General features: G+C 49.9%; 1 protein-coding gene across 2 annotated transcripts; it reads right to left on the bottom strand.

Annotated features, from left to right (window-relative positions):
• Nucleotides 1–833: 833 nt before the first annotated feature.
• F11R (F11 receptor) lies at nucleotides 834–26153 on the bottom strand. Of its 2 annotated transcripts, XM_070077463.1 has the most exons (10): nucleotides 25073–26153; nucleotides 3943–4011; nucleotides 3727–3834; nucleotides 3391–3537; nucleotides 2950–3152; nucleotides 2701–2803; nucleotides 2489–2596; nucleotides 2238–2250; nucleotides 1898–1946; nucleotides 834–1737 (listed from the first exon to the last, which is right to left on the bottom strand). In XM_070077463.1, exons 1-10 carry the CDS (start codon nucleotides 25131–25133, stop codon nucleotides 1702–1704), a joined length of 897 nt encoding a protein of 298 aa, XP_069933564.1. In that variant the 5' UTR covers nucleotides 25134–26153; the 3' UTR covers nucleotides 834–1701. The 2 variants fall into 2 exon arrangements, with proteins under 2 accessions (XP_069933564.1, XP_069933563.1); XM_070077462.1 differs by lacking the exon at nucleotides 2238–2250.
• Nucleotides 26154–26993: the final 840 nt, after the last annotated feature.

The following is a 26993-nucleotide window of genomic DNA, read 5'->3' as shown; positions in this document are numbered from 1 at the left end:
CCCCACCCCATCTTCCAACCACAATACGCAACTGAAGCATACTTTAAAAATCTCATCCTTACTGAACCATACCACGATCTCTACTTAGTGAATTGGATCTTATTTCCTCTGGAAATATTTTTTGTTACTGGGACACACATGACCCTTAACCCTCTTTTTTTTTTTTTTTTTTTTTTTTTTAAATCCATAATAGAAAACTCAACTTTGAGTTAGGGATTTTCAGATATGGGGCTAGAACATGACAAAGTGGCATTCACGTGCCACAGAAAGAAATAAAAGATAGTCAACAGGACCCTTTCTTTGCTCTCTTGCTACATAATAAATAGATTGAGGGATTGTAGAAGATGGGGAAACAGAAATTTAGGGGCAGAGAAGGTTCTAGATGGGAAGAAGAAAGCAATGATGGCCAGGCTTGCCTTGCTTAGGAGGCTTCAGTCTCTCCTGAACCCCATCCCAGTAGACAAAGCATCAGTTACTACTTCACACTAAAGTTCTCCAAAGGATCTGAGGAACTCCCTGCCTCGGCCCCAAAGCAGCTCTGCCGGCAGCCCTAGAGAAGTCCATTAATGCACCTGGCTGGGCGGGAAGAGGGAGGGGGCACCCTCTCCTCTCACCTGGCTGAGCAGGCCGAGCAGAAGGCCTGGTCACAGAGGGTTCTGGAACGCGTGCTCCAGGAAGCAGCTCTGCCTTGAGATAGGAAACAGGAAGCGAGGCAGGACAGGGTCCTGGGAACCAGCCCCCGGCTGCAGGGAAGGCATTTTCCTGTTTGAACAAAGGAGCTCAGGGACCCTCAAAGATCTCCTTTCTCCAGCTTCCCACAAAAAGAACCTTCGACAAGTCAACTTTTTATTTCCAACATCCAGCTAAGACAAACGCACAGAAACGCAATCTCACCAAAGAGCTAAGATACCTCCCAACATCCATCCAATTTCAGCATTTGGCTAAGACCACACACACACACACACACACACACACGCACACACGGGCTCAGCTGCCACACACGGCCCCACAGACACACACAGTCTCAGAGGGCTCTGTCCAGTTGTTCCAGCCAAGGGAAGGGTGACGGTCTGGGCTACCAGCTCCAGCTTTTCTTCAGAGCTGTGGTTTTAAATCTTTTCCACTCCGTGTCCCCTGAAGGTTTACTGTGCTTCGGCTTTCCTACGGACACAGCGCCAGTCTGCTTTTGTTCAGACGGAGGACAGGACCCCGTGGCACTTCCGGTGAGGAGACAGAACAGTGGGCTCCAGAGATGGAGGAGATTTAACGTCATCACCAAACAACGGTTCCAGCCGCTCCAGTCTCCGACCCCCACTCCAGAATGGCTGGCACTGGCTCTCCATGGGGAGGGAAACCGATTCAGAAGCCACTGCGGCCCAGCTGGGTAGCGATGGCGGGTTTCAGGAAGCCCCACCCCTCTGGCTGTCTACGTAGAAGGGAGTTAATAGGCACAGCCGGGATTCCTGTCTGACCCCTCATAGGCTGAGGAATACGAATTTTCTACAATCCCAGGCCACTCGGCAGCAGCAGGATTGAGAGAGAGTGTGTACAGGGAGAAGGGGCACATAGCTGACATCATTAAAAAACACATCCTAACTGAGATGCTAGTAGAGGGCCTGTGAAAACTACAGACACCAGGGGCTAGAGTCTAGTAGCACCGGAGTAAGGCAAGCACAGGACCAGGCGGGAGCCAGACCAGGGTCACACCAGGAATGACGAGGTCTGTTTGAATTCGCCCTGGGGAGAGAAAACATCCAGTCAACTCTCTCTAGTTTTCTTTAGCCTACAATCCCCCAAACACAGGCACACACAGGCTGGGAACCCCCTCACTCCCTGGGAGTGTGTGGGGGTGTGCGTGTGTGTGCAGAGGTCCCCTTCCCCAGGGCAGTGTACTCACGTCACTTCTAGCAGTGGGCTGGCTGTAGATCACCTTCTTGCTGGAGGTCCTGCAGATGAAGATGGAAGATGGAGACACTCAGGTCCCCAGGTGCAGAGCCACCCCCTCCCCTCCAACTTCAGAGGGCAGAACCAAGAACTTTACAGAAGTGCTCAGCAGAGAGGTGTGCACAGAGGGAGACAGGACAAGGCCAGGGTCACAGCAAGCAGGGGTAGAAATCCCAAGGTCTTCCCCCGAGGCTGGCTGTCTCCTTCTCCAGCCCATCCCCCTGGGCCCATGCTGCAAACCACATGCATCCACGTTTTCACCTCCGACAATCCCAGGACAACATGTCACTCACCCTTTCTTTGTTCCTAGAAGAGAAAAAAAAAAAAATGGGATCTTGAGTGTCAGCAGGGTACAAGACAGCATGGCACACACAATGAGGGGACTAGCACGGGGCATCTGATACATGCTAGATCAGGTGACCCATGCTCCTGGGGAGGGGGGGAGACACCCATATCCAGGGACAAAGTGTCAGGGTCAGGGCTCGGAGAGCACCCATGAACCCATGCCTGGGATGGAGACAACACAAAGGAGAGCCAAACTCACTGTCAAAGTAGCCTCGGCTATAGGCAAACCAGATGCCTGCGATCAAGACTCCAAGGAGAATCAGCGTGACCAGGACAGCAGCCACAATGCCCCCTACATTCAGCTCCACTGTGAGACACAACACGAGGTCAGGTGCCTGGGTGCTTACCTGTGGTACCAATAACATAGCCACTCAAGGACTGAATGCAAGCACCAACCACACTCTCACTCACCAGCTTCCATGCGCACAGCATTTGACATCACCGGTGTCCCGAATCCATTCTGTGCCTGACAGCTGTATTCTCCAGTATCAAAGGCTGACAAGGGATCAAAGACCTAGAAACAAATTGGCTTTCTGCTTGAAAAAGCCAAGAACCTCTCCCAAGTATCCCCTGATCCTGACTCCAAGTCCACTTTGTTGCTTGTTCAGGGGTTCTGCAACTGTGCCTCTCATACATCTTCCACCCCCACCCCATCCATACCAGCTCCCCTGACTTTTGGTTCAGAGTATAGGAAGAGTTGATGAAGGCACGGTTGTTCTTGGGATCTGTAGGCATCAGCATCCCATCCTTGAACCAGGTGTATTCAGAGGGCGGGGAACCATCTTGTTCTGAGCAGGTCAGTACCACCCGGTTCCCAATGGTGGCGGAGGAGGGAATGTTGACTGTAGGCTTGGATGGAGGCACTGGGAGGGAGAGAAGGAAAGAGGTGCTGAACACAATGGAGGGGTTGGGGGTGTTGCCCGAGTCCAAGTAGCTGCCTAGGATGACACCCCGATCCAAACCCTGTGGCCGCCCTCCCTTGGCAGGCCCCTAATCTGCATCCAGCCAAGGGCTCATCTCCTCTTCGTCATCAACGAGTTCCAGAGCTCAGCAGGGTCTGACGCGGGCTTAGGGAAACAGTCGAAAACACTGTGCACATACCAAGCACAGTGAGCTGGATGGTGACCTCCCCATAGTTGTTGCCGTCGTCCTCAGAGACCATGCATGTGTACGTCCCAGTGTCTTTCCGAGTCACGGAACGGAAGGTGATGCCGCTCGGTGAGAAGGTGACTCGATCCTCATAGGAAGCTGCCAGGAGCAAGGAAGCAAAGGCAGAGCAGAGTGAACAGAGAACAGGAGAACCAAGGAAGGTGGGACCCAAGGTGTACGTAGGTCCTCTTCTTCCTCCAGGAGGCAGAAGGGGAAGGCCAGGGAGACCCAGGCATGGATCAATGATTCCCCAACCTTGGCAATGAGGAAGGAAGCGGGACAACTCACCTGTGATCTTGCTGTTATAGCAGACAAGGCTGGTGGTTGTACCTTGGACAAACTTCCACTCCACACGGGGATTGGAGAAGCCAGAGTAAGTGCAGGGCAACTTTGCCGCTGCAGAGGGTCGAAAGGAGAAGACGGAGAATGATCCCAACCCCTGGCCCTGGAACCCGCTCACCTCACACCCACCCTGCCCCTGCTCCACAGCCCCTCCCAACTCACGATTATTCTCTGCAACTCTGACTTCAGGTTCCGAAGTGTAGACTGTCCCCTTGCCCAGCGCCAGTGAACCTGAGAAGGAAAGAGGTGGGCCCCATCAGCACACAGAACAGGGCTTCTCAGCCGAGATCCTCAGGGGAAAGGAGTCAAGAGATTCGAGCTGAGGCTGGTGCTGTGGAGCAGCAGGTAAAGCCGCCACCTGTAGCGCCGGCATCCATATGGGCGCCGGTTCAAGACCCAGCTGCTCCACTTCCAATCCAGCTCTCTGCTATGGCCTGGAAAAGCAGTAGAAGATGGGCCCCGTGCTGGGACCCCTGCACTTGTCAAAGCAATCCTGGGAGGAAGCTGCGATGCTGCAGGCAAGGCAAGGAGGGTGGGCAAAGGAGGAGCAGAAGGAATGAGGATGATACTCAGCATTTGGGGCCCGCTGGGTGCTTCCCAGAGGGTTTTCACATGTCAGCAGGACAAGTATTATTATCCCAATTTTACACAAGGAACTGAAACTAATAGCAGTTTAAAAAAAAAAAAAAAGGTCGGCACCGCGGCTCAGTAGGCTAATCCTCCACCTTGCGGCGCCGGCACACCGGGTTCTAGTCCCGGTCGGGGCGCCGGATTCTGTCCCGGTTGCCCCTCTTCCAGGCCAGCTCTCTGCTGTGGCCCGGGAGTGCAGTGGACGATGGCCCAAGTGCTTGGGCCCTGCACCCCATGGGAGACCGGGAGAAGCACCTGGCTCCTGGCTTCAGATCAGCACAGTGCGCCGGCCGCAAGTGCACTGGCCGCGGCGGCCATTGGAGGGTGAACCAACGGCAAAAAGGAAGACCTTTCTCTCTGTCTCTCTCTCTCACTGTCCACTCTGCCTGTCAAAAAAAAAAAAAAAAAAAGTGCTAGTCCGAGGTGGAGCCAGGACTGGAAGTGGGCTCCAGCAGCTCGTGAGAACCTCCCACCTGCCAAACAGAGAAAGAAGAGAAAAGGTGCTGGGCGGCGTCGTGGCATAGCAGGCAAATCCCACATGGGCGCTGGCTCAGGTCCCACCTTTCCCACTGCCTTCCAGCTCTCTGCTGTGGCCTGGGAAAGCAGCAAAAGATGGCCCAAGTGCTTGGGCCCCTGCACCCATGTGGGAGACCTGGAAGAAGCTTCTGGCTTTTGGCTTTGGCCTGGTCCAGCACTGGCCATTGCAGCCATCTGGGACGTGAAACAGCAGGCAGAAGCTCTCTCTTTCTTTCCCTCTCTCTCTACAACTCTTCCAAAGTAAATAAATAAACCTTTAAAAGAAACGGTGCTGTGGTGTGGGAGTGGAGAGAGGAAGTGAGGAGCCAGGAGGCTAATAAAATAAGAAGGGGGATGGGCATGGGGTCCACAAGAGGGGGAGGTCCCCACATATGTAACACAATAAGAACCAATGACATGGGGCTAGCACTGTGATGCAATGAGTAAACCCAGCGCCTACAGTGCCGGCATCCCATATGGGCACCGGTTTGAGTCCCGGCTGCTACACTCCCTATCCAGCTTTCTGCTATGGCCTGGGAAAGCAGTAGATGATCCAAGTGCTTGGGCCCCTACACCAGCATGGAAGACCCGGAAGAAGAGGGCTGATAGCGGAGGGCCTTCTTTTGGCAGTATTTCCAGCAGCTGGGGCAGTAGGGCCTTCATTCTTGGAGGGATCTGGTTTGAAGAGCTCCTGTGCCTGTGCATGTCACAGGAGGCAAATCGTAGAATTTAAGCTTCTTTAAAAAGGAGCTGGTGCTGTAGCTTAGTAGGTTAAACCTCCACCTGTGGCGCCAGCATCCCACATGGGCACCGGTTCATGTCTCGGCTATTCTACTTCCAATCCAGCTCTCTGCTATGGCCTGGGAAAGCAGCAGAAGATGGCCCAAGTCCTTGGGCCCCTGCACCCACGTGGGAGACCCAGTGGAAGCTCCTGGCTCCTGGCTTTGGGTCAGCCCAACTCCAGCCATTGTGGCCATTTGGGGAATGAACCAGTGGTTGAAAGACCCCTCTCTCCCTCTCTCTCTCTACCTGTGCCTCTCTGTAACTCTTTCAAATAAATAAATAAATCTTAAACAAAAAAAAAAAAAAAAAATGAACCAATGGCAGAAGATTCTGGAACCACACAATGTGGCCACAAAACTGCACTTACACAATTACCCTCGTTCATGTTTTCACAACTCAAATCTAAGAAGTATGCTTTCATTTGCAGCTGTAAGTCAGAGTCCTGGCTTCCTAGAGCAGTGCATAAAGACCGGTGCAATGCCCACATCTGCGTGCATCAAGCACATTTTCTCGTTATTCACTAACCACGGCCTCCTGACCTGAGACCCCCTTCTGCATCTGAAGGTGAAGGTCTGAACCAGATGCTCCGTAAAGTTTTGGGTTCTTCTTCCCTCTCCGTTGGCATTACATCTAGACAACGCTTCAAAATACCTTTACTTCAGGGGCCAGCGTTGTGGCACAGCGGTTTAAGCTGCTCAGCCCCCATTGAGCATCAGTTCAAGTCCCAGTTGCTCCACTTCCAATCCAGCTCCCAACTAATACGCCTGGGAAGGCAGCAGAAAATGATCCAAGGACACACAGGAAACCCAGATGGAGTTACAGGCTCCTGGCTTCAGCCTGGCCCAGCCCCAGGCAGTGTGGCCATTCAGGGAGTAACCTGTCTGCAACTCTGCCTTTTAAATAAATAAAGTAAATCTTCAAAAATAAATAAATACGTTTATTTCCATCTGACATGACAACACTGTGAATTTGTGCTGATAACTATTACTTCTCCCATTTCACAAACAAGGAAACTAAATGTCTCAAAGGTTCAGTGGTTGCCATGAGAGTATTTCAGGCATGGAAAGCCAAGACATTCTGGCATTAAAAAAAAAAAAAAAAAGGACCTAAATGAAAGATCTCTGTGAGTGAGATCCCAGTGGAAAGAACAGGTCTTCAAACAAGGAGGTACCTTTCTCTGAAGGGAGGAGAGAACTTCCACTTTGACTATGACCTTGTCTAAATAAGAGTCGGAGAACTCAAAAGGCTTCCATAGCCTTGGAAACTCATGACTGGAGCATAGGGAGATTACTGATGCCATAAACAAGAGCGTCAATTTGTTAAGTCAACAACAGGAGTCACTGTGCACTTACTCCTCATGTAGGATCTCTGTCCTTAATGTGCTGTACATTGAGATTTAATGCTATAACTAGTACTCAAACAGTATTTTTCACTTTGTGTTTCTATGTGGGTGCAAACTGTTGAAAGCTTTACTTAATGTATACTAAACTGATCTTCTGTATATATAGAAAATTGAAAATTAATCTTGATAAGAATGGAAGGGGAGAGAGCGCGGGAAAGGGGAGGGTAGCGGGTGGGAGGGAAGTCATTGGGGGAGGGGGAAGCCAATGTAATCCATAAGCTGTACTTTGGAAATCTATATTCATTAAATAAAAGTTAAAATAAAAAAAAAAAAAGGCTCAGTGGTTGGCCCGAGGTTTCAGAGCAAGGAAATGACAGAGCTGAAGTGCCAGAGGCTTCCTCCTGCATCCCTTGTGTTCTATACCCTTCTCTTGTCTGGTAAATACAGCTGTTCCTCAGAACTGCCGTCGGTTTAATGGAGACAAACTATGTAACAAAATGGCATACTTTTTAAAAAAGATCTATTTATTTATTCAAGGGTGAGGAGAGATCTTTGTCCCCTGCTGGTTCACTCCCCAAACGGCTGCAATGATTCAGACTGAGCAAAGCCAAAGCCAGCTTCATCCGGGTCTCCCACGTGGGTGCAGGGGCCTATGCACTTGGGTCATCCTACGCTGCTTTCCCAGGAGCATTAGCAGGGAGCTGGATTTGAAGTGGAGCAGCTGGGTTTTGAACCCGTGATCACATGGGATGCCACTGCTGCACACAGAGGCCCTCAACTGGCCCTCAACACCAGCCCCAAATATTGCATTTAAACCAAATGGCCTCTACTGAACAGAAAGCTCTTCCTGAGGATGTGGAAGTCTCTTACCGGGCTCTCATCAAGAGTGTTGGCAACAATGGGGCGGGCATTCGGCACAGCAGCTTAGGTCCCTGCTTGCCATGCCCACATATGCCGTAGTGCCTCGTTCAGGTCCTAGAAGTCTGTTTCAGATCCAGCTTCTGCTGAATGAACACCCTGGAAGGCAGCAGAAGACGGCTCAAGAATCTGGATCCCTGTCACCTACGTGGGAGACCAAGCTGGAGCTCCTGCCCCAACCCCGGCAGTTGCAGGCATTTGGGTAGTGAACCAACAAACAGATCTATTTCTATTTCTCTCTCTCTCTTTCTCTCCCTCTGTCTGTATCTTTCTGCCTTTCAAATAAAGTCAAATCAAACTTAAAAAATAAAAAGATCATGAAACATCTTGATTTTCAGCCAAGTCAGCCTTCTCTGTTTTAAGGATGGGAATTTTGGTTTTTAAAGATTCTCTTTTTTTTTTTTTAAGATTTATTTTTATTTATTTGAAAGAGATACAGAGAGAGGCAGAGACAGAGAGAGAGGTCTTCCATCCGCTGGTTCACTCTCCAGATGGCTGCAATGTTTGGAGCTGTGCTGATCTGGAGCCAGGAGCCAGGAGCTTCCTCTGGGTCTCCCACGTGGGTTCAGGAGCCCAAGCACTTGGGCCATCTTCTACTGCTTTCCCAGGCCATAGCAGAGAGCTGGATCAGAAGAGGAGCAGCCGGGACTAGAACTGGCACCCATATGGGATTTTGGCACTTCAGGCCAGGGTGTTAACCCGCTGTGCCACAGAGCTGGCCCCAAGATTCTCTTTTTAAAATGTATTTATTTATTTATTTATTTGAAAGCCAGAGTTACAGAGGTAGAGGTAGAGGTAGAGAGAGAGAATCATCCATCTGCTGGTTCACTCCCCAAATGGCCGCAATGGTCAGAGCTGCGCCAATCCAAAGCCAGGAGCCAGGAGCTTCTCCCGGGTCTCCCACACGGGTACAGAGGCCCAAGGACTTGGGCCATCTTCTACTGCTTTCCCAGGCTACAGCAGAGAACTGGATTGGAAGTGGAGCAGCCGGGATTCGAACCAGTGGCCATATGGGATGCCAGCACTGCCGGCAGGGGTTTAATCTACTAAGCTACAGCATCAGCTCCTTTTTAAAGATTCTTAAATTCTACGATTTGCCTCCTGTCACACGCACAGGCACAGGAGCTCTTCAAACCAGATCCCTCCAAGAACGAAGGCCCTATTGATCCACCTGCTAGGGATGCTGCCAAAAGAGGGCACTCAGCTATCAGCCCTCCTTGAAGACAGCTGGAAACAGCCTTGCCCAAGCACAGGCGTCTTCCCAGGGCAGGAGCAGCCCGCAGCCACTGCTTGACCAGTGACGGGAGGGGAGATGTAAAGCCAGCTCTGCCACCACACTGCCCTACCTGGGACAACATGGAAAAGCCACTCCTGCTCCCAGACTCCCTGTTAGGTGGACTGAGGTCTCCTTACACCCAATCCTCTTTCTTTCCCCTCCTTGCCACAGAAGTCCCAAGAACACTCCCTAATAAATGTCTTGTATGATAATGGACACCTTAGAGTCAACCTCCCAGGAACTCAACCCGTGACACCACCCAAATAAACAGCAGCATCTAATTAAACTAAAAACCAGCCTTTGAAATAAAGACACACATACACACACACACCACAATGCATGGATTTGATTCCTCCATTGCTTCTGTTTTAGATCATCTCAGATAATCAGATCTAAAACATGTTCAGGGATTATACCACATTCAAGGACACACACATACATACTGGAAAACAGGCATATTCCTCTTCTCATTAATCCTGACTGCCATTACCTAGCCTGGGCTTCTCATCTTTACTTTTAAAATGCAGGAGCAGGGGGCCGGCGCTGTGGCGCAATGGGTAAAGCTGCCGCCTGCAGTGCCGCCATCCCATATGGGTGCTGGTTCGAGTCCCAGCTGTTCCACTTCCCATCCAGCTCTCTGCTATGGCCTGGGAGAGCAGCAGAGGATGGCTCAAGCCCTTGGGCCCCCGCACCCATGTGGGAAACCTAGAAGAAGCTCATGGCTCCTGGCTTCGGATCAGCACAGCTCCGGCTGTTGTGGCCAACTGGGGAGTGAACCAGTGGATCGAAGACCTCTCTGCCTCTCCTCTCTCTGTGTAACTCTGACTTTCAAATAAATAAGTAAATCTTAAAAAAAAAAAAAAATGCAGGGGCATGGGGGCCGGCACTGTGGCACAGCGGGTTAAAGTCCCAGCCTGCAGCATCAGCATCCCATATGGGCACTGGTTCAAGTCCCAGCTGCTCCACTTCTGCTATGGCCTGGGAAAGCAGTAGAAAATAGCCCAAGTCCTTGGGCCCCAGCACCCACATGGGAGACCCTGGTGAAGCTCCTGGCTCCTGGCTCCAGCCATTGCAGCCATTTGGGGAGTGAGTGAGCAGATGGGAATCTCCCTGTCTCTACCTCTCGCTCTAACTCTTTCAAATAAATAAAATAAATCTTCCCAAAAAAGGCAGAATTCATCAGAATGTCCCCCACCTCTCCCTGATGCAGAACTCCCTATGTCTGTGGTGACCTGCTTATGCCAAGACTACTTCCTTCCGACCAAACCAGGAATCAAGTCCCAGCTGACCACCACACCCTTCCTATTCACCACAGGACAGCTCAGCCATCAGGATCCACATCCCCCTTCTCATTCCTGAACCTGCAATGCCTCTGGAACCAGACTCCCTGCACTCAAATCCCAGCTCTGCTACTTACCGGCAGAGCAAGCTGCTTAGCCACTTTCTTTTTTTTTTAAGATTTATTTATTTATTTATGACAGGCAGAGTGGACAGTGAGAAAGAGAGACAGAGAGAAAGGTCTTCCTTTTGCCGTTGGTTCACCTTCCAATGGCCACCGCGGCCGGCGCACTGCGGCTGGCACATTACGCTGATCTGAAGGCAGGAGCCAGGTGCTTCTCCTGGTCTCCCATGTGGGTGCAGGGCCCAAGCACTTGGGCCATCCTCTACTGCACTCCCTGGCCACAGCAGAGAGCTGGCCTGGAAGAGGGGCAACCGGGACAGAATCCGGCGCCCCGACCGGGACTAGAACCCAGTGTGCCGGCGCCGCAAGGCAGAGGATTAGCCTATTGAGCCACGGCGCCGGCCTTGCTTAGCCACTTTCAACCTCAGTTTGCCCATCTGTAAAATGGGACTAATAACAGTTTCTACATCAAAGGGCTGTAGTGAGCGCTGAACAAGCTAGCACAACAGGAAGCACCAAACAACCATTGTCTTATTATCATTCTCTGTCCATAGGCCTTTCAATATATCTTTCTCTTTTTAAAGATTCATTTAAAAGTCAGAGTTATGAAGAGAGAGAGAGAGAGAGAGATTGAGATCTTTCATCTACTGGCTCACTTCCCAAATGACTTCAACATCCAGGGCTAGGCCAGGCCAAAGTCAGGAACCAGGAACTCCACCTGGGTTTCCCACATGGGTGCAGAGGCCCAAGCACTTCCACTGCTTTCCTAGGTGCACAGCAGGGAGCCGGATCTGAAATGGAGCAGCCAGGACTGGAAACCATTGCTCATATTGGGATGCCAGTGTCACAGGCCACGGCTTAACCCACTGCACCACAACGCAGGCCCCCCTACACCTCTTTCTGACTTCAACGTTTTCTTCAACAAGACAAAAAAATCTAAATAGTGCCTGAGAAGGGCTTACACTCCAGCCCACCAAGCCTCCTCTGCTTTGGAAAAGCTGACTCTTCTCTAGAACCTTCAGGGATGGACCAGCGGAGCTAAGGGCTTTCTCTCACCAGACCCCATCTACGTCAGGACAGCCAGTCTCCCTGCACGTTCTCCTCGCCCCTTTCACATGCCCCTGCCTCCTCACAGCTTCGTCTTGGCATATTATACACATAATATGAAGAAAACTAAATCCTCCCCATTGTGAAGTTTAATTTCGTCTATGCTCAGAATAAGAAAAGGCGCAGATAAGGTAAAGGCAACAATGGGTTTTGGGCCCACGGACAGAAATATCCCTCCTCCATCCCAACCACCAGATGAAGAGTTAACACTTACTGAGCACTTGGACGCTGTTGTGAGCATACAGGTGCCATCATTTAATCCCAACAAGCGCCTTCAGCGGTGGTTTTCTTTCTCTCTCTCTCTCTTTTTTTTTTTTTTTTTTTTTACAGGAAGAGTTAGTGAGAGAGACAGAGAGAAAGGTCTTCCTTTTTCCATTGGTTCACCCCCCAAATGGCCGCTACAGCCGGCACACTGTGCGCTGATCCGAAGGCAGGAGCCAGGTGCTTCCTCCTGGTCTCCCACGCAGGTGCAGGGCCCAAGCACTTGGGCCATCCTCCACTGCTTCCCAGGCCACAGCAGAGAGCTGGACTAGAAGAGGAGCAACCAGGACAGAATCCGGCACCCCGACCAGGACTAGATCCCGGGGTGCTGGCGCTGCAGGCGGAGGATTAGCCTAGTGAGCCGCAGTGCCAGCCTTCTCTCCTTTTTAAAGGGCTTCTTTATTTTGCAAGGCAGAATGAGAGAGCTATCTTTTACCTGTTAGTTCACTCCCCAAATGGTAGCAACAGCCAGGGCTGCTGGGCCAGGCCAAAGCCAGGAGCCAGGAATTCCATCCAGGTCTCCCATGCAGGTGGAAGGAACTCAAGTACTTGAATCTGCTGCCTCCCAAGAACATTAGCAGAGAGCTGGGCTGGATATGGAGGAGCTGGCATTGAACCAGCACTCCAAGACGGGATATGTGCATCACAAGTGAAGGCTTAGCCCACTACGCCACAATGCCTGCCCCACTCCTATTTTCTCCATGAGAAACAGAGACCCAGAGCAGTTAAGAAACTTGCCCCAGGCCAAACTACGACTGGTGCTGCAGATTCAGACCACTGCAGTGCAACTGAAGTTAGGACTGCTTTCAAAAGTGCATGGGAGAATAGAATGAAAAGATAAGTTTACTTTGAGGTTTTAAAATATGAAATCCATACATACAAAGAGTCTTCAAGAATTTCATGCATACTATTAAAAAATGCATAAACTTCAAATTTTTTTACATGAAAATAAACTTATCTTGCTCATTCCATTTCTCCCATGAACTGCTTGAGGCACTTTCATACTATACAGCCTCCCTAAAAACACAAACCCGACACTTTCTGCAAGTTTTTGATGATTCCACACTGCCTTTATGATAAAATCCACATTTTTCAGCAAGGTAAGAAAGTTCTAAGACTATCTGAAGCTGCAAGAAGCTGATCATCTTCATTGTCCACTCTACTATGGCAGTGTACCTTCTAGCAAAACAAAACTACAACTCCCAGCAACATCAGGGCTGTTCCACAAGCTGCCCTCACTCACCCTTTGTGTGCTGTGCGGAACGCCCTCTCCCCTCTTTCTTTGGCTGGCAGGTGTTCATCCATGTTATTTTCCAGGAAGTGACCTAAGCACTCCCAGTCCTCGCCACAGCCAGGATAAGGCCTCTCCCAGGCTTCCATTATCCTGCAAAACAGGATTTCTCCCACCCGCCACAGCCAGTGCAAATACAAGCCTTCCCTAAGGAAGTAAACCCCCAGGGAGCAAGCGCCACGGTTGTTTGTTATTCTGAGTACTCAACACTCAGCATAATGCCTGGTACAGCCAACATTCAACAAATGTTTGCAGAATATAGAGCAGTAGTAAATTAGGTCAGAGCAGGCTGTGACATCCACCTGTTAAGGTTCATCTACAAAAACAAGTCCAATTATTTTTTAAAATGTTTTATTCGTTTTTTATTTCTTGTATCTTTTTAATTTTAACTAAATTGTCCCATGTGTTTCACTTATTTATTTATTTTTTAAGATTTATTTTACTAATTGAAAGAGTTACAGAGAGAGATACAGACAGAGAGAGAGGTCTTCCATCTGCTGGTTCACTCCCTAGATGGCCGCAACGGCCGGAGCTGTGCCTATCCAAAGCCAAGAGCTTCTTCCGGGTCTCCCACACGGGTGCAGGGGTCCAAGGACTTGGACCACCTGACACTGCTTTTTCAGGCCATAGCAGAGAGCTGGATTGGAAGAGGAGCAGCCGGGACTCAAACTGGTGCCCATATGGGATGCCGACATTGCAGGCGGTAGCTTTACCTGCTGCGCCACAGCACCGGCTCCTCACTTATTTATTTTTAAAAGATTATTTATTTGAAAGGAAAAGTAGGTGAGAGAGAGAGACACAGGGGGCCGGCAATGTGGGGCAGTGGGTTAAAGCCCCAGCCTGAAGTGCTGGCATCCTGTATGGGCACCAGTTCCTGTCACAGCTACTCCACTGATGGTATGCCTGGGAAAGCAGCGGAGGATGGCCCAAGTCCTTAGGCCCCTGCACCCACATGGGAGACCTGGAAGAAACTCCTGGCTCCTGGCTTTGGATCATCTCACCTCTGGCTGTTGCAGCAATTGGAAGAGTGAACCAGAGATGGAAAACATCTCTCTCTCACCCTCTACCTCTCTCTGTAACTCTTCCTTTCAAATAAATAAAATAAACCTTAAAAAAAAAAAAAAAAAAGAAAGAAAGAGAGAGAGAGAGACATATAGACACACAGAGAGACCTTTCATCCATGGGTTCACTCTCCAAATGGCCATGAAGGCCAGGGCTGTTCCAGGCCGAAGCCAGGAGCCTGGAGTTGCATCCAGGTCTCCCACATAGGGGGCAGGGCCATCCTTGTCTGTTTTCCCAGGCACATTAGTAGGGAGATGGATGGAAAGCAGAGTAGCCAGGACTCCACCTAGCACTGCAATATGGGATGGAGACATTCCGAGCTGCAGCTTATCGGGCTGTGCCACAATGCCCACCCCAAGCCTAACTGTTAAAGTGGCCAACAGATTATGCCAAATGAAGAAAAAGCAAACTTGTTTCAAAGCCCAAACATTTAAATATTATTTATTTACTTTTATTTTATTTGAAAGTCTGAGATGCAGAGAGATCTTCCACCCACTGGTCTACTCATGTAATGTCCACAACAGGCAGAGCTGGGCCAGAGCAAAGTTGGGGGCCCAGGTCTTTCACATGGTGGCAGAGACCCAAGACACACCATCCGCTGCCTCCCAGGATGTGCACTGGCAGGAAGCTGGACTGGAAACAGGGTAGCCAGGACCCAAGCGAGGATCTCAGGTGGTGACTTAAGCTACTGCGCCCAACATTCAGTCCAGAAATTTTAATATTGGCATAGCTTTATTTTAAAGTTTACTTATCCAAAAGGCAGACACACACACACATTCTCTCACTCTCTCTCTCTCTCTCTCTCTCACACACACACACACATACACACACACACACACACACACAGAGAGAGAGAGAGAATCTGCCAATCTTCCATCTGCTAATTCACTCCTCAAATGCCCACAAAAGCCATGTAGAGAACTGGATGGAGTTCCTGGCTCCTGGTTTCAAATGGCTGTTGGTGGACACTTGGAGCAAGAACTAGTAGATGATCTCTCTCTCTCTCTCTCTCTGTCTCTCTCTCTCTCTCATTCTGCCTTTCAAATAAATAAATCTTTGACAGAAGAAAATGGAATACGAAATGCATTTGGTAGATAAAGAAATCAGTAACATACTTAGTTTCTTTATAGGCCAACTCTCTACTCCAAAATTCATCCTAGCAAAAAAGAAATCGCCTTGCGAAAAAGAAATCGCTTTGAAACAGAAGTCTCTGCCTATGGGCACTTCCCACTTGACAGCTTGCAAAAGGGCCTGGTTCCTGTACTTGTGCTGCAGCATGTGCGTAGATGTTTGCATGCACACTAATCGAGGCTGGTTTCTCCCATCCAAGTTGTGTACATAAGACACAACTAAGGCCCTCCCAGGCAAGTGGGTGCAGCCAAAAGAGGAAGAAATGCCAGGGCCTTCTAATGCAAGGAAGGGGAGGAAAGATGTAACTCCATCTAAAACACCCTCATCATCTTAGTGACCACAATAGCAACTCAGAAACTCCAAGTCAGCTGAACAGCACCCTGGCAGTCTCCATGACGGCTTAAGGTTGCTATGGACTCAGTTGCTTCCCCCAAATTTGCGCTGCAGCCCTAGCCTCAGTACCTCACAGCATGACTGTACGTGGAGACAGAGCCATCAAAGGGGTAATTAAATTAAAATGAAGCCACTAGGGCGTGACCTGATCCAAGCTGACTGGTGTCCTAGTAAGAACAGGTTAGAGACAGCAGGGCTGTGCACACACAGTAGGTGGACCAGGCGAAGAGACTTCAAGTCCCCAAGAGAGACCTCAGAGGAAACCAACCCTATCAATGCCTTGATCTTGGAACTCCAGCTTCCAAAACAGTGAGAAAATAAATTGCTGTTGTTTGGGCCACTTCCTCTACAGTATTTGCCTGGCAGTCCTAATAGACTAATATTATGGTCCCAGCAGGCATCAGCCCCAGACATTCTGTTGTAATCTCCACTAACTGCAACCTTGAGTTAAGAAGGCACAATGACATGTCTACACAATGAAAGAACGAGCATCAAGGCATGTGTTGTGGTGCAGGGAGTTAAGCCCCCACTTGGTAAGCTGACATCCCACAACAGAGTGTCGGTGGAGTCCAGGCTACTCTGCCTCCAATCCACTCTCCTGTCATGTATCTGGGAAGGCAGTGGATGATGACACAAGTACTTTGGTCCCTGCCACCCACATGGGAGACCTGGACGGAGTTCTGAGCTCCTGGCTTCAGCCTGATCCAAGCCCGGCTGTTGTGGACTTTTGGGGAGTGAACCAATGAATGGAAGGTCTCTGTTACTCTGCCTTTCAAATAAACAAATAATTCTTTTTAGAAAACAAAAAATAAGTCCTTGAAGACCTTAACAAGGATTATCTTATTTTTTAAAAAGATTTATTTATTTATTTGGAAGTCAGAGTTACACAGAGAAAGAAGGAAAGCAGAAAGAGAGAGGTTTTCCATCCATTGGTTCACTCCCTAAATGGCCACAACAGCCAGGCCAAAGCCAGGAGCGGGGAGCCAGGAGCTTCATGTGGGTCTCCCACGTGGATGCCAAGGCTCAAGAACTTGGGCCATCGTCCACTATTTTCCCAGGCACATTAGCAGGGAGCTAGACTGGAAAAGGATCAACTGGGACTAGAACTGGCCCCCATATGGGATGCCAACTCTGTAGGAAGTGGTTTAACGCGCTGTTCCCCAGCGCTGGCCCCTATGATCTTACTTTTACAAATAAAAATAACATGAGCATATGCATTTTAAGAAATCTCTGTGGGATCAGCGCTGTGGCGCAGTAGGTAAAGCCACCACCTACAGTGCTAACATTCCATAGGGGCACTGGTTTAAGTCCTGGCTGCTCCACTTCTGAACCAGTTCTCTGCTATGGCCTGGGAAAACAGTGAAAGATGGCCTAAGTGCTTGGACCCCTGCATCCGCATGGGAGACCCAGAAGATGCTCCTGGTTCCTGGCTTCGGATCAGTGCAGTTCCAGCCGTTGAGGCCATCCAGGAAAGGAACCAGTTGATGAAAGACCTCTCTCTGCCTCTGCCTTTCATATAAGTAAGTAAATCTTAAGAATAGAGGAGAGGAGAGGGAAGGGGAAAGGGAAGGGAGGGAAGGAGAGGAGAGGGGAGGGGAGAGAAGGGCAGGGGAGAGGAAAGGAAAGGAAATCTCTATGAATAGCCTCCAAACACTTCACAGTGCATTTTATCTGAGATGGAAACACAGATAGCTCTTCCTTTCTGGGTTCTACCTTACTATAATAAGCAAGTACATATTAAGTATTGTAATTTAGAGAAAAATGGAGTGGGAAAGAGAAATTCTTACAAAAGAAAAAAAATCAGTTCACAAAAACAAAAGAAAAGTAAAATAAAGCCAGAAAGGAGTAGCAAACACAATAGTCAAAAGAGAAAGCCAGAGAGGGGAGCCTGCGTTATGGAACAGAGGGTTAAACCACCTCCTGTGATGGCAGCATCCCGTATCAGAGCGCTGGTTCAAGTCCCAGCTGCTCTGTGGCTAATCCACAACACACCTGGGCAACACACCTGGGAAAGCAGCAAAGGATGGACCAAGTACTTGGGCCACACCACCCATATGGGAGACTCCGTTGGAATTCTAGGTTCCTAGCTTCAGCCTGGCTCAGACTTGGCTGTTGTGGCCTTTGGGGAATGAATCAGTGGATGGAAGATCCTTTTTCTCTCTGTCACTCTGCTTTTCAAATAAAAAAAAAATCTTTTGACAATATTTTAATCTCTAGGCACAGGCACTGTAGCACAGAAGGTTAAAGCCTTTAGTTGAGACTCCTGCATCCCATACAGGAAGGAGTTCCTGTGTCTCAGTCTCTGCTCCACTTCTGGTTCAGCTTTCTGCTAATTAGTGTGCACTCTGGGAGCCAGCAGATGATGGCTCAAGGACTCGGTCCCGTCACCTGCATGGGAGACTGGATGGAGTTCCTGCCTCCTGGCTTCAGCTTGCCTCAGCCCCATCTGTTGTGAACATCTGAGGAATAAACCAGCAGGTGGAAGATCTGTTTCTACCTTTGTCACTCTGCCTCTCAAATAAATAAATAAACTCTTTAAAAAAAATTAACCTCTCCCCAATTTCTAGGAAGATAGCCTAAGAAAACAATCAAAGTTAAGTTTAAGGATTTGCAAACAAGAACAAGTTAAGCCGGTGCCGTGGCTCAATAGGCTAATCCTCCACCTTGCGGCGCCGGCACACCGGGTTCTAGTCCCGGTTGGGGCGCCGGATTCTGTCCCGGTTGCCCCTCTTCCAGGCCAGCTCTCTGCTATGGCCAGGGAGTGCAGTGGAGGATGGCCCAGGTGCTTGGGCCCTGCACCCCATGGGAGACCAGGAAAAAGCACCTGGATCCTGGCTCCTGCCATCGGATCAGCGCGGTGCGCCGGCTGCAGCGGCGGCCATTGGAGGGTGAACCAACGGCAAAAGGAAGACCTTTCTCTCTCTGTCTCTCTCTCTCACTGTCCACTCTGCCTGTCAAAAATAAAAAAAAAAAAAAAAAAAAATACACCTTTAAAAAAAAAAAAAAAAAAACAAGTTAACACTATTTAGTACTAGTACAACAAAGGAAAACAATTTTAAAATGCCTAACAAAAGATGAATGGTTAAATAAATTATGATATAGACATACAGCAGAATGCTAAGGAATAGTTCTTGCTTAAAGCCCATTTTATTTAAAATAAATATATACAATCATATTAATTCATAGACTTAAGACAAAAGAACAAAATACCAGTAATAAGTATTTACCTCTAGATAAGATATTGCATGATTTTGTTTTCTCTATATTTTCCCATTCTTCTATACTGTGTAGATACTACTTTTTAAACAAAAAATTTAACTTGTTAGAAAACTACTTTTTTCCCTTCTATGTGCCCAAAATATCTTGAATGCTGAGGCCAGCTCCTGGCACTGTACTCTCTATCCTGTGTAGTCAGCCTGTGTCCGCAGCTCCTTGGGAAGGGAGGAGTCAGCCCCACTGGTATCCTCTCCAGTCCCTTGCACCACGTCCTGCCCAACGAGCACACACGGAAGCACTGGCAAGAAAGGGAAGGCAGAGGCCTCCAGACACTGCACAGAACTCACCAACAACCAGCCCCTGCCCACGAAGGGGCCAGCCCACAACAGAAACTCTACTTCCTACCACTACCTATAAAGAAATCCTTTCTTCTCTCTATAGATCCTGTTAATTGTGTGAATTTTCCTTAAGTTGCTTTTAGTGCCATGAGTTTGCTTGAATTCATTTTTTAAAAAAAAGGAGGAAGGAAGGAAGGAAGGAAGGAAGGAAGGAAGGAAGGAAGGAAGGAAGGAAGGAAGGAAGGAAGGAAGGGAAGGAAGGAAGGAAGGAAGGAAAAGGAGGGAAGCCTGCCAGGCAGCCAGTCTCTCCTCTGGTGGTCTCTAAGAATTCATCCAAGTCCCCTCTGGTCATAGGACCCTCCTGCTTCAGGGGAGCAAGAGCCTCCCACAGCCACCAGCCAGAGTTGCCCACGGTTTACCTAACACCAACACCACTGGCTCCTTTCAGACCTTCTGGACAGCAGGTGTTATTCATTAACACTAAGGGTTGCTGGATTAACAAACGAACGAACATTGGGACACAATTAGAACTCAGACCTCCAGATTCCGGGCCCCAGCCACCCCCATTTGTCCTTTCCTCCGCACCACTCATCCTGTGCAGTCTGAACCAGCTCCTCTAAGGCTCCGCTTGCCCAGTAAAGAGCAGGAGGCACTCCTGGGCCAGGGAAGAGGCATTGCTGGCCTGCCCTTTCTGGAGGTGGGGATGGAACCGGTAAGGAATGTGGGGGCAAGAGGAAGGCGGAAGGCTCTGCCAGCCCCACAACAGGCTGGGCTGTGTCTAAACAGCCATCCTGGGCTGCACTTTGAGTGAGTCAATGAGCTGGCTCAGCCCTCCGAGGCCTGCGGAAAGTGTTAATGGTGGTACAGGGCAAAAGGCTTTCACTCCAATCACTCCCTCCTGCCCTCTCTCTCATCAGAATTTCCTGTTCTGCTCGCTCAGCTCCTCCCCTCCCTCGCTCATCTCCCTACTGCCTGCCCAGGACTCACTCCCTGGCACCAAGCTTCCGGCCAGCCAGCTGTTTCCTCTGCCCCACCCCCACACTGTCAAACAAACGACACAGGCTGGACTTTAGACAGAAACTCTGCTTATCAGGCAGTCGCAGGCAGATGAACTCCAGGTTTTCAATGCCTGGAAAACCCCAATACGTGTCTACTCATACTGGCTCCCACAGCCCTTCACAATACTGTGAGTGGTTCTCCAGCTCTTTCCTGAACCTCTGAAAAGGAAGCAGGTTGGAGTTAAAGAGATCCCCAGGGTCTCTCCCCAAAGCCAACAGACATGAAAAACAAGTCCCGTTATTTCCCAATCTATCACATGTAATGTGTGTAGCTTTTAAATCTATCTTTGGGTGGGAGATGGGGTGGGGCCAGCCATTTCTGTTATCCAGAGAACAAGGACCCCTTGAATTCAGCTGAGTCTATGTGTGTGTGGGCAGGGTGGATCCTAACAGCCAAGTCCACCGTACCAACAATGCCAGTATGAGAAGATTTCCAGGATACATTAAATGAACTAATCAAGATGCAATAGGATGTATAGAGTATGCCTCTTTTTATACAAGAAAAGGGAGAAATAAACAAGTATGTTTTTATTTTTAGTAGTATCTGTACAACACAATACTAGAAGGATACCTAAGACACCAGGGGGGAGGATGTGGGATGAAATAGAACAGATAGAGTAACACCGAACACCCCTGTCATCACGATTCTCAAACCATGTCAACTAACCTTTTTTTCTTAACAGAAGCAAAAAAAAAACCAAGACCAAAGGGCTTCATGTTGAATTCAACCAAACTTCAAAAGTTTTATTTATTTATCTGAAAGGCAGTGAGACAGAGACCTTCCATCTGCTGGTTCTCTCCTCAAATGCCTGCAACAGAGCCAAAGCCAGGAGCACTGACACCAACCCAAGTTTCCCACATGAATGGCCGGGACCCCAAGTACTTGGGCCATCATCTGCTGATGCGGGTTGCAGGCAAAGCAAATGGTAGCTTAAGCACTATACTAAATGCCCACCCTGCCAATGCCCACCCTATTCTAAAGGACTAATGTTTTAAAATCAGCACATCCCTATCCCAAACCAGAACAAGGCTAGAGACTCCAGACAAAACCTGCGAAGGACCTGAAAGAGAAGACATGGTCAAAGTGAAAGTGTTCTGGAGCCAGGAGGGAAAGAGTAAGGCCCTGGAATTCCTACCTCCAGAGTTTCAGGTTTGGGGGAGGGGACAATTCCTTACTGGGAGTTGGGGTGGGGGGGGAGTGGTAAGAGTGACTCATCCACCTACAGTTTCGTGTTAAATGTCCCTGAATAACAAAGCCAGAAGGGCCTGAGCCAGAACCTGCAGTAGGGAAAACAACAGGACCCAGAAACTGCTCTGGCTCCCCTCCAGGAACACCCCACTCTCATAAGGCGCAGGGGAGCCACAGCCAGCTGCACCCCAACCCACATTTCCCCACTCCCCACCCCCATGGCTACACCCAAAGCCGACTTACCCAACACTTCCTCTGCCTGGGAGACACCTGAACTTTTCCAAGTACAGTTATCCGGGGAAAGGGAAACTGGCAGTGTGGACTCCGGATCACCAGCTCCACTGTCCCCGAGCCCAGCTCTCCCGGTGTCCAGCCTGTGCACCCCTGCCTGTCACTTGGCTTGTCTGTCCTAGCTTGCCCCTTCTTCTTCCTCCCTGATGGCAGCACCCACAATGAGGAGCACCCCTGGAGGGAAGGGGGAGGACATACGGGCAACCTGTATATGCGTCAGACATCCCAGACAGATTAACCAGCTCTGTGACTCCAGCCATTGGGGTCTCCCTGTTTCCCTGGACCTACTCTCCTGGGGGCAGCATCCTTTTGTCCTCACAAAATCTGAAAGGGTAAGAGCCGCCCAGCAAGAAGCCCAGCGTGTAAAGGTCATGCAGCTATCACGCCTGTTGATCTTCATGACCAGGGTAGGAATGTATCATTACTCCTGCTTTACAGATGAAGAGACTAAGCGACTAGTCTAGCAGACAGAGTCACAAACAAGGCAGAGAGGAAGCCACGCTGGAGTCCAGGGAGGGTGGCCTGGCTTCCACTTCCTTCCACTTCTGCACTCCCCCACCCCACTATGTCCTAATTTAAAAATGACAAGACCCATGGTCGGCTCACTTGGCTAATCCTGCGGCGCCAGCACCCCAGGGTTCTAGTCCCGGTTGGGGCGCCGGGTTCTAGTCCCGTTTGGGGCATCGGGTTCTAGTCCCGGTTGCTCCTCTTCCAGTCCAGCTCTCTGCTGTGGCCCAGGAGTGCAGTGGAGGATGGCCCAAGTGCTTGGGCCCTGCACCCGCATGGGAGACCAGGAGGAAGCACCTGGCTCCTGGCTTCGGATCAGCACAGAGCACCGATTTGGGGAGTGAACCAATGGAAGGGAGATCTTTCTCTCTGTCTGTCTCTCTCTAACTCTGCCTGTCAAAAAAAAAAAAAACAAAAAACAAAAAAAGTTCCAACCAACCCAGCCTGTCCAAAGTTTTATCAGCTTTGTCAGTCTCTCCTCTTAGTCAAGACAGGCCGGGAGGGACTGCCCTTCAACAATAAAAAAATAAAAGACAAGCCCCGTTCCTCCATCCCCTGGACATGCTATCTCTCAGGACCCAGCATTGCACCAGGCAAGGACAACATCATTCAGGGTGCCTCTGAACCACAGAGGCTAGGTTCCCTGAAGATTCCTCCAAAGCTCAAGTGTTGCTAGCACCATCCTTTCAGCGCCAGTACGCGCTTAGTGCGGGATTACCATAAATAATATAGGAAACAGGGGTAAAGGAAGGATGGGGTGGGGGAGGAAGCAGCTCCAGGAAGTTTTTAAGTCTGACAAATAATGTCACTGACCAAAACTGTTAGAAATCAAGTCACCGACTCAGAAGAAACTTCTGGGTTTGGTGGGGGAAATGCTGGTTGGCAAAGTCTTTAGCGCTTTGAATCAAAAAATGACCACAGATTCACTAGCCGTGCTGATACAGTAAGGGGCGGACAATGTGACACAGTGGGTTAGGATGCCATCTGCAGTGTTGGCATCCCATATGAGCCTGGTTCAAGTCCTGGATGGAGTTCCAGGCTCCTGGCTTTGGCGTGACACAGACCAAGCTGTTGAGATCATTTGGGGAGTGAACCAGTGAGCAGAAGATCGATCTCTCTCTCTCTCTCTGAAGTCAGACTTTCAAATAAATAAAAAATAAATCTTAAAAAAAAAGATACAGGCAGAAGCAAAACAGGTGAGGTGTAGAAAAAAAAGGGGGGGGGCCTTTTTAAAAAGGCAAATGGAAGAGTAAAATGATAGGGAGCAGGAAAAGTAGGAAGAACCTAGTGGGAGAGAAAACGTCAGAAGAAGTAGACTCTGCCCGTGCTGGAGAGGCTGGATGCAGAGTGGAGCAGTGTGTCCCGAGCGTGCTTCCACTCCCAGGTTCTACCTCCAACCCTCACTCTAATCAGGCTGGGAAAGTCATTTCCCGCTTGGGACTTGTTTCCTTATCTGTACCACAGGGAAGGAATTAGACTTGCCAGTAGTCCAGTCAATGTGTTTACGTTTTTGTGATAAGGGATAAAGGAGTGATCAACGCATCTCAGACCAAACAATCTTTCTCTGCCTTCGACGAGAGCAAAATGGATTGCTTTCTAATTACTGACTGTAATCCTCCATTTCTTTTACATTTCCTAAAACATGAAGCTGGAGAGGAAACAGCAGCACACAGAACACATCCTGACACAAGCACACCCACGGGTGCAACTAAGAATCAGACGGGTGCTGACACCAGTAAGCTAAGGCACAAACCAACAGACTGCACACTCAGCTCCCCGCAAACACACCTAGACAGAAACAGGCCCCAGCAAGCGAATCTCATTGTTCCTCAGGAAAGGGAGTTTCCAAAAGAAACAAAACCTCTGATAGGCGACCAGGGGGAGGGCAGCGTCGGGGCTCTGAATCCAGCCAACCAAGGGCCACAGCCTGCCCCTGGGAATCGCCACCCAGTCAACATTTCACAACTCCCCGGTGGCTAGTCCAGAAAGGGACGTTGAGTGCTGTGTCCTGAGAAACTACAGATTTCAATTTAATTTCCAATTCAGAATCGGCACCCACATACTGTTCCCCCCGAGCAACCGCAGTAACCAGAGACCCCCCTCAGCAAAAGCCAAGGAAAGGGACTTCCACCCTGGCCCACTCCGTGGCTTTTCCCGCGAGGACCCCTCCGGAGCCCAGGGAGCCAGGGGTGAGCGGCTCGCGCCTCCCTCGGGGGACTGATGGAGGTCGGGTGCGCGCGGGAGCGAACGGGGACGGCCCGGCGGCCGTGTGCGGGGAGGGTCCCGGCGCCCGCCGGCCCCGCCAGCAGCGAGGATGCGGGAGTAGGCGAGCGGCTCTCCCCACGTCCTCGGGCTGCGTGCAGAAGCGGCACCTCCCCCGCCCCACAGCTCACCGGTGGGGGAAGGGAGCCAGCGGCGCACCGGGCGGAGGGGGACCAAGCGGGGTGGAGGAGAGGAAGCGAAAGGAGAGGCCGCCAGGTTCCTGAGCTCCTCCCCCTCCCCCGGGCAAGGGGCGTGGGAAGCGTCCTCCTCCAACCTCTGACCCGACCCACCGATTCCTGCCGAAACTCCGGGAACTTACACAGCACCGCCGAGGTGAAGAGAAGCAACTGTTTCCGCCAGGCTCCTGCCTTTGTCCCCATCGCGAATAGATCCCGCAGACCACAGCCGCCGGAGCCGCCGGGAACACACGCAACTTCGCCAACAGCAGCGCGGGGACTAAACTCCAGCCGCCAGGTTGAGCCCCGCCCAGCCCTGCCCTCTATACCCGATTGGCCAGCGCCCCGCCCCTGCACATTCTGATTGGCGGAGAGAGCCGCCGCTCCGATGAGTGACTCACCTTAGCCAGGTGCAAACCCAGCCCATTACTCACCCCAGAGTCGGATTGGCGCCTTGCGTGTCCGAGCCGCCTCTGATTGGCCCCAGGAGGTTGCCTCGGATTCCTCACCTTCGGCAGGTGAGAGCCCCCTGATTGGGCTGTGGTCCTGAAGTAGGGACTTTCTGACTGGCTGGGTTCTGAGTTGGAGAGGGAGGACAGCACTGTACCTCTAGGGAGAAGCGTGCGGCCGTGCGGCTCTCGGGGACTGGGTTGGTTTGTTTAAATGTAAATTGCTTGCCGCTCCATAAACCTTGGTTCCATCCTATGGCCTGTGAGCAACACTCACTTGTACGGGAGGGTGCGGGGAGGAGACCGGGCTAGGAGTTACTCTGTCCACCCCACCCAGCACCCACGGACTTTGAACGCTGAGCTGCGGGAGGAGGAAAGGGACAAGGCAGGGGAAGCAGCGCTCGGCTCCGAAGTGGGAAAAGCAGAATTAAAGAAGAACTTTAAACAGAGGTAAACAAAACACACCCGGATGATAGGAAGTGAGCCACGCATGGTCTGTCCATATCTCTGGGTGGCCGATGTCCTACGTTTCAAATTTATCTTCTCGCTGTGACTAATACTTGGGTGCTAAGCCTCCCTTTTTCTATAGAGGGTTGATACCCAAGCTCCCTGCTACATCACTTTTAATTGAAGTCCATGCTCAACGCCTTTATTATTATCTGTAGTTTCCGTTTTACAATGATTTAATTCCAACTGTGCAATATATCTTCAGGGTGGCTGTGGGAAAATTCCATGAAAAAAATTCTCATTGCAAGTAAAAAGTCCCTATTTTCATTCAAAAGAATGGTGTCTTTGCCTTTTTGCCTCTTTCACCTTTTTAAAAAATTTTAATTATTTTCATTTTTTATTCAAAAGTCAGGGAGACAAAGAGACAGATGGAGAGTGCTGGTTCCCCACCCAAATGCCTACACCAGCCAGGTCTGAGCCAGGCCAAAGCCAGGAGCCCTGATCTCAATCTGGGTCTCCCACTTGGTGGCAGGGACCTAAGTGTCTGAGCCATCACCTGCTGTGTCCCAGGGGGGCATTAGCTGGACGCTGGATCAGAACTACTTCCTCTGGGATATGAGTGTGCCAAGTGCCAACTTAACCTTTACTCACATTCCTTTGTTCACATGTCTTATGATGAAAGTTCACTTCCAGTTCCACCCAACTAAAAGCAGTGTTTGTCAAGCATCTACTGGGTGCTGTAGGGAAATGCAAATAAATATAAATGACAATTCCTGACTTCAAAGGGTTGACGATCTATTTCCAAGGCTAATACAGGAAATAAGACAATAAGTAACCCAAAGAGAAACATCCTATCACTACATTGAAACAAGTATCTCAGTGCCTGCCAAGGAGGAAGTTCTGTTCTTTACCCTCAAGGAAATTTAAAGTCCTGCATAGAGAGACATATATACAAAGTAAATAGTAAAGAGAGAAGAGATTGGAGAAGGAATCACTGCCGACTGTGATTGTCAGAGAAAACTTTAAGGTGGGGCAACTTGTGGTTTAAAAGAACTCAAAGGCTGATCATAGTCTTTAGATAAGAAGAGGTAATCTTAGAGATCATGTAAGCCAAGCTCTCACCCCATGTAGGAAAGATTCATGCAACCACTGACAGTTTATACATACT

This window comes from Oryctolagus cuniculus, chromosome 7 (assembly GCF_964237555.1).
Source record: "Oryctolagus cuniculus chromosome 7, mOryCun1.1, whole genome shotgun sequence".
NCBI lineage: Eukaryota > Metazoa > Chordata > Mammalia > Lagomorpha > Leporidae > Oryctolagus > Oryctolagus cuniculus.
This window is presented reverse-complemented; position numbering and strand designations above follow the sequence as displayed.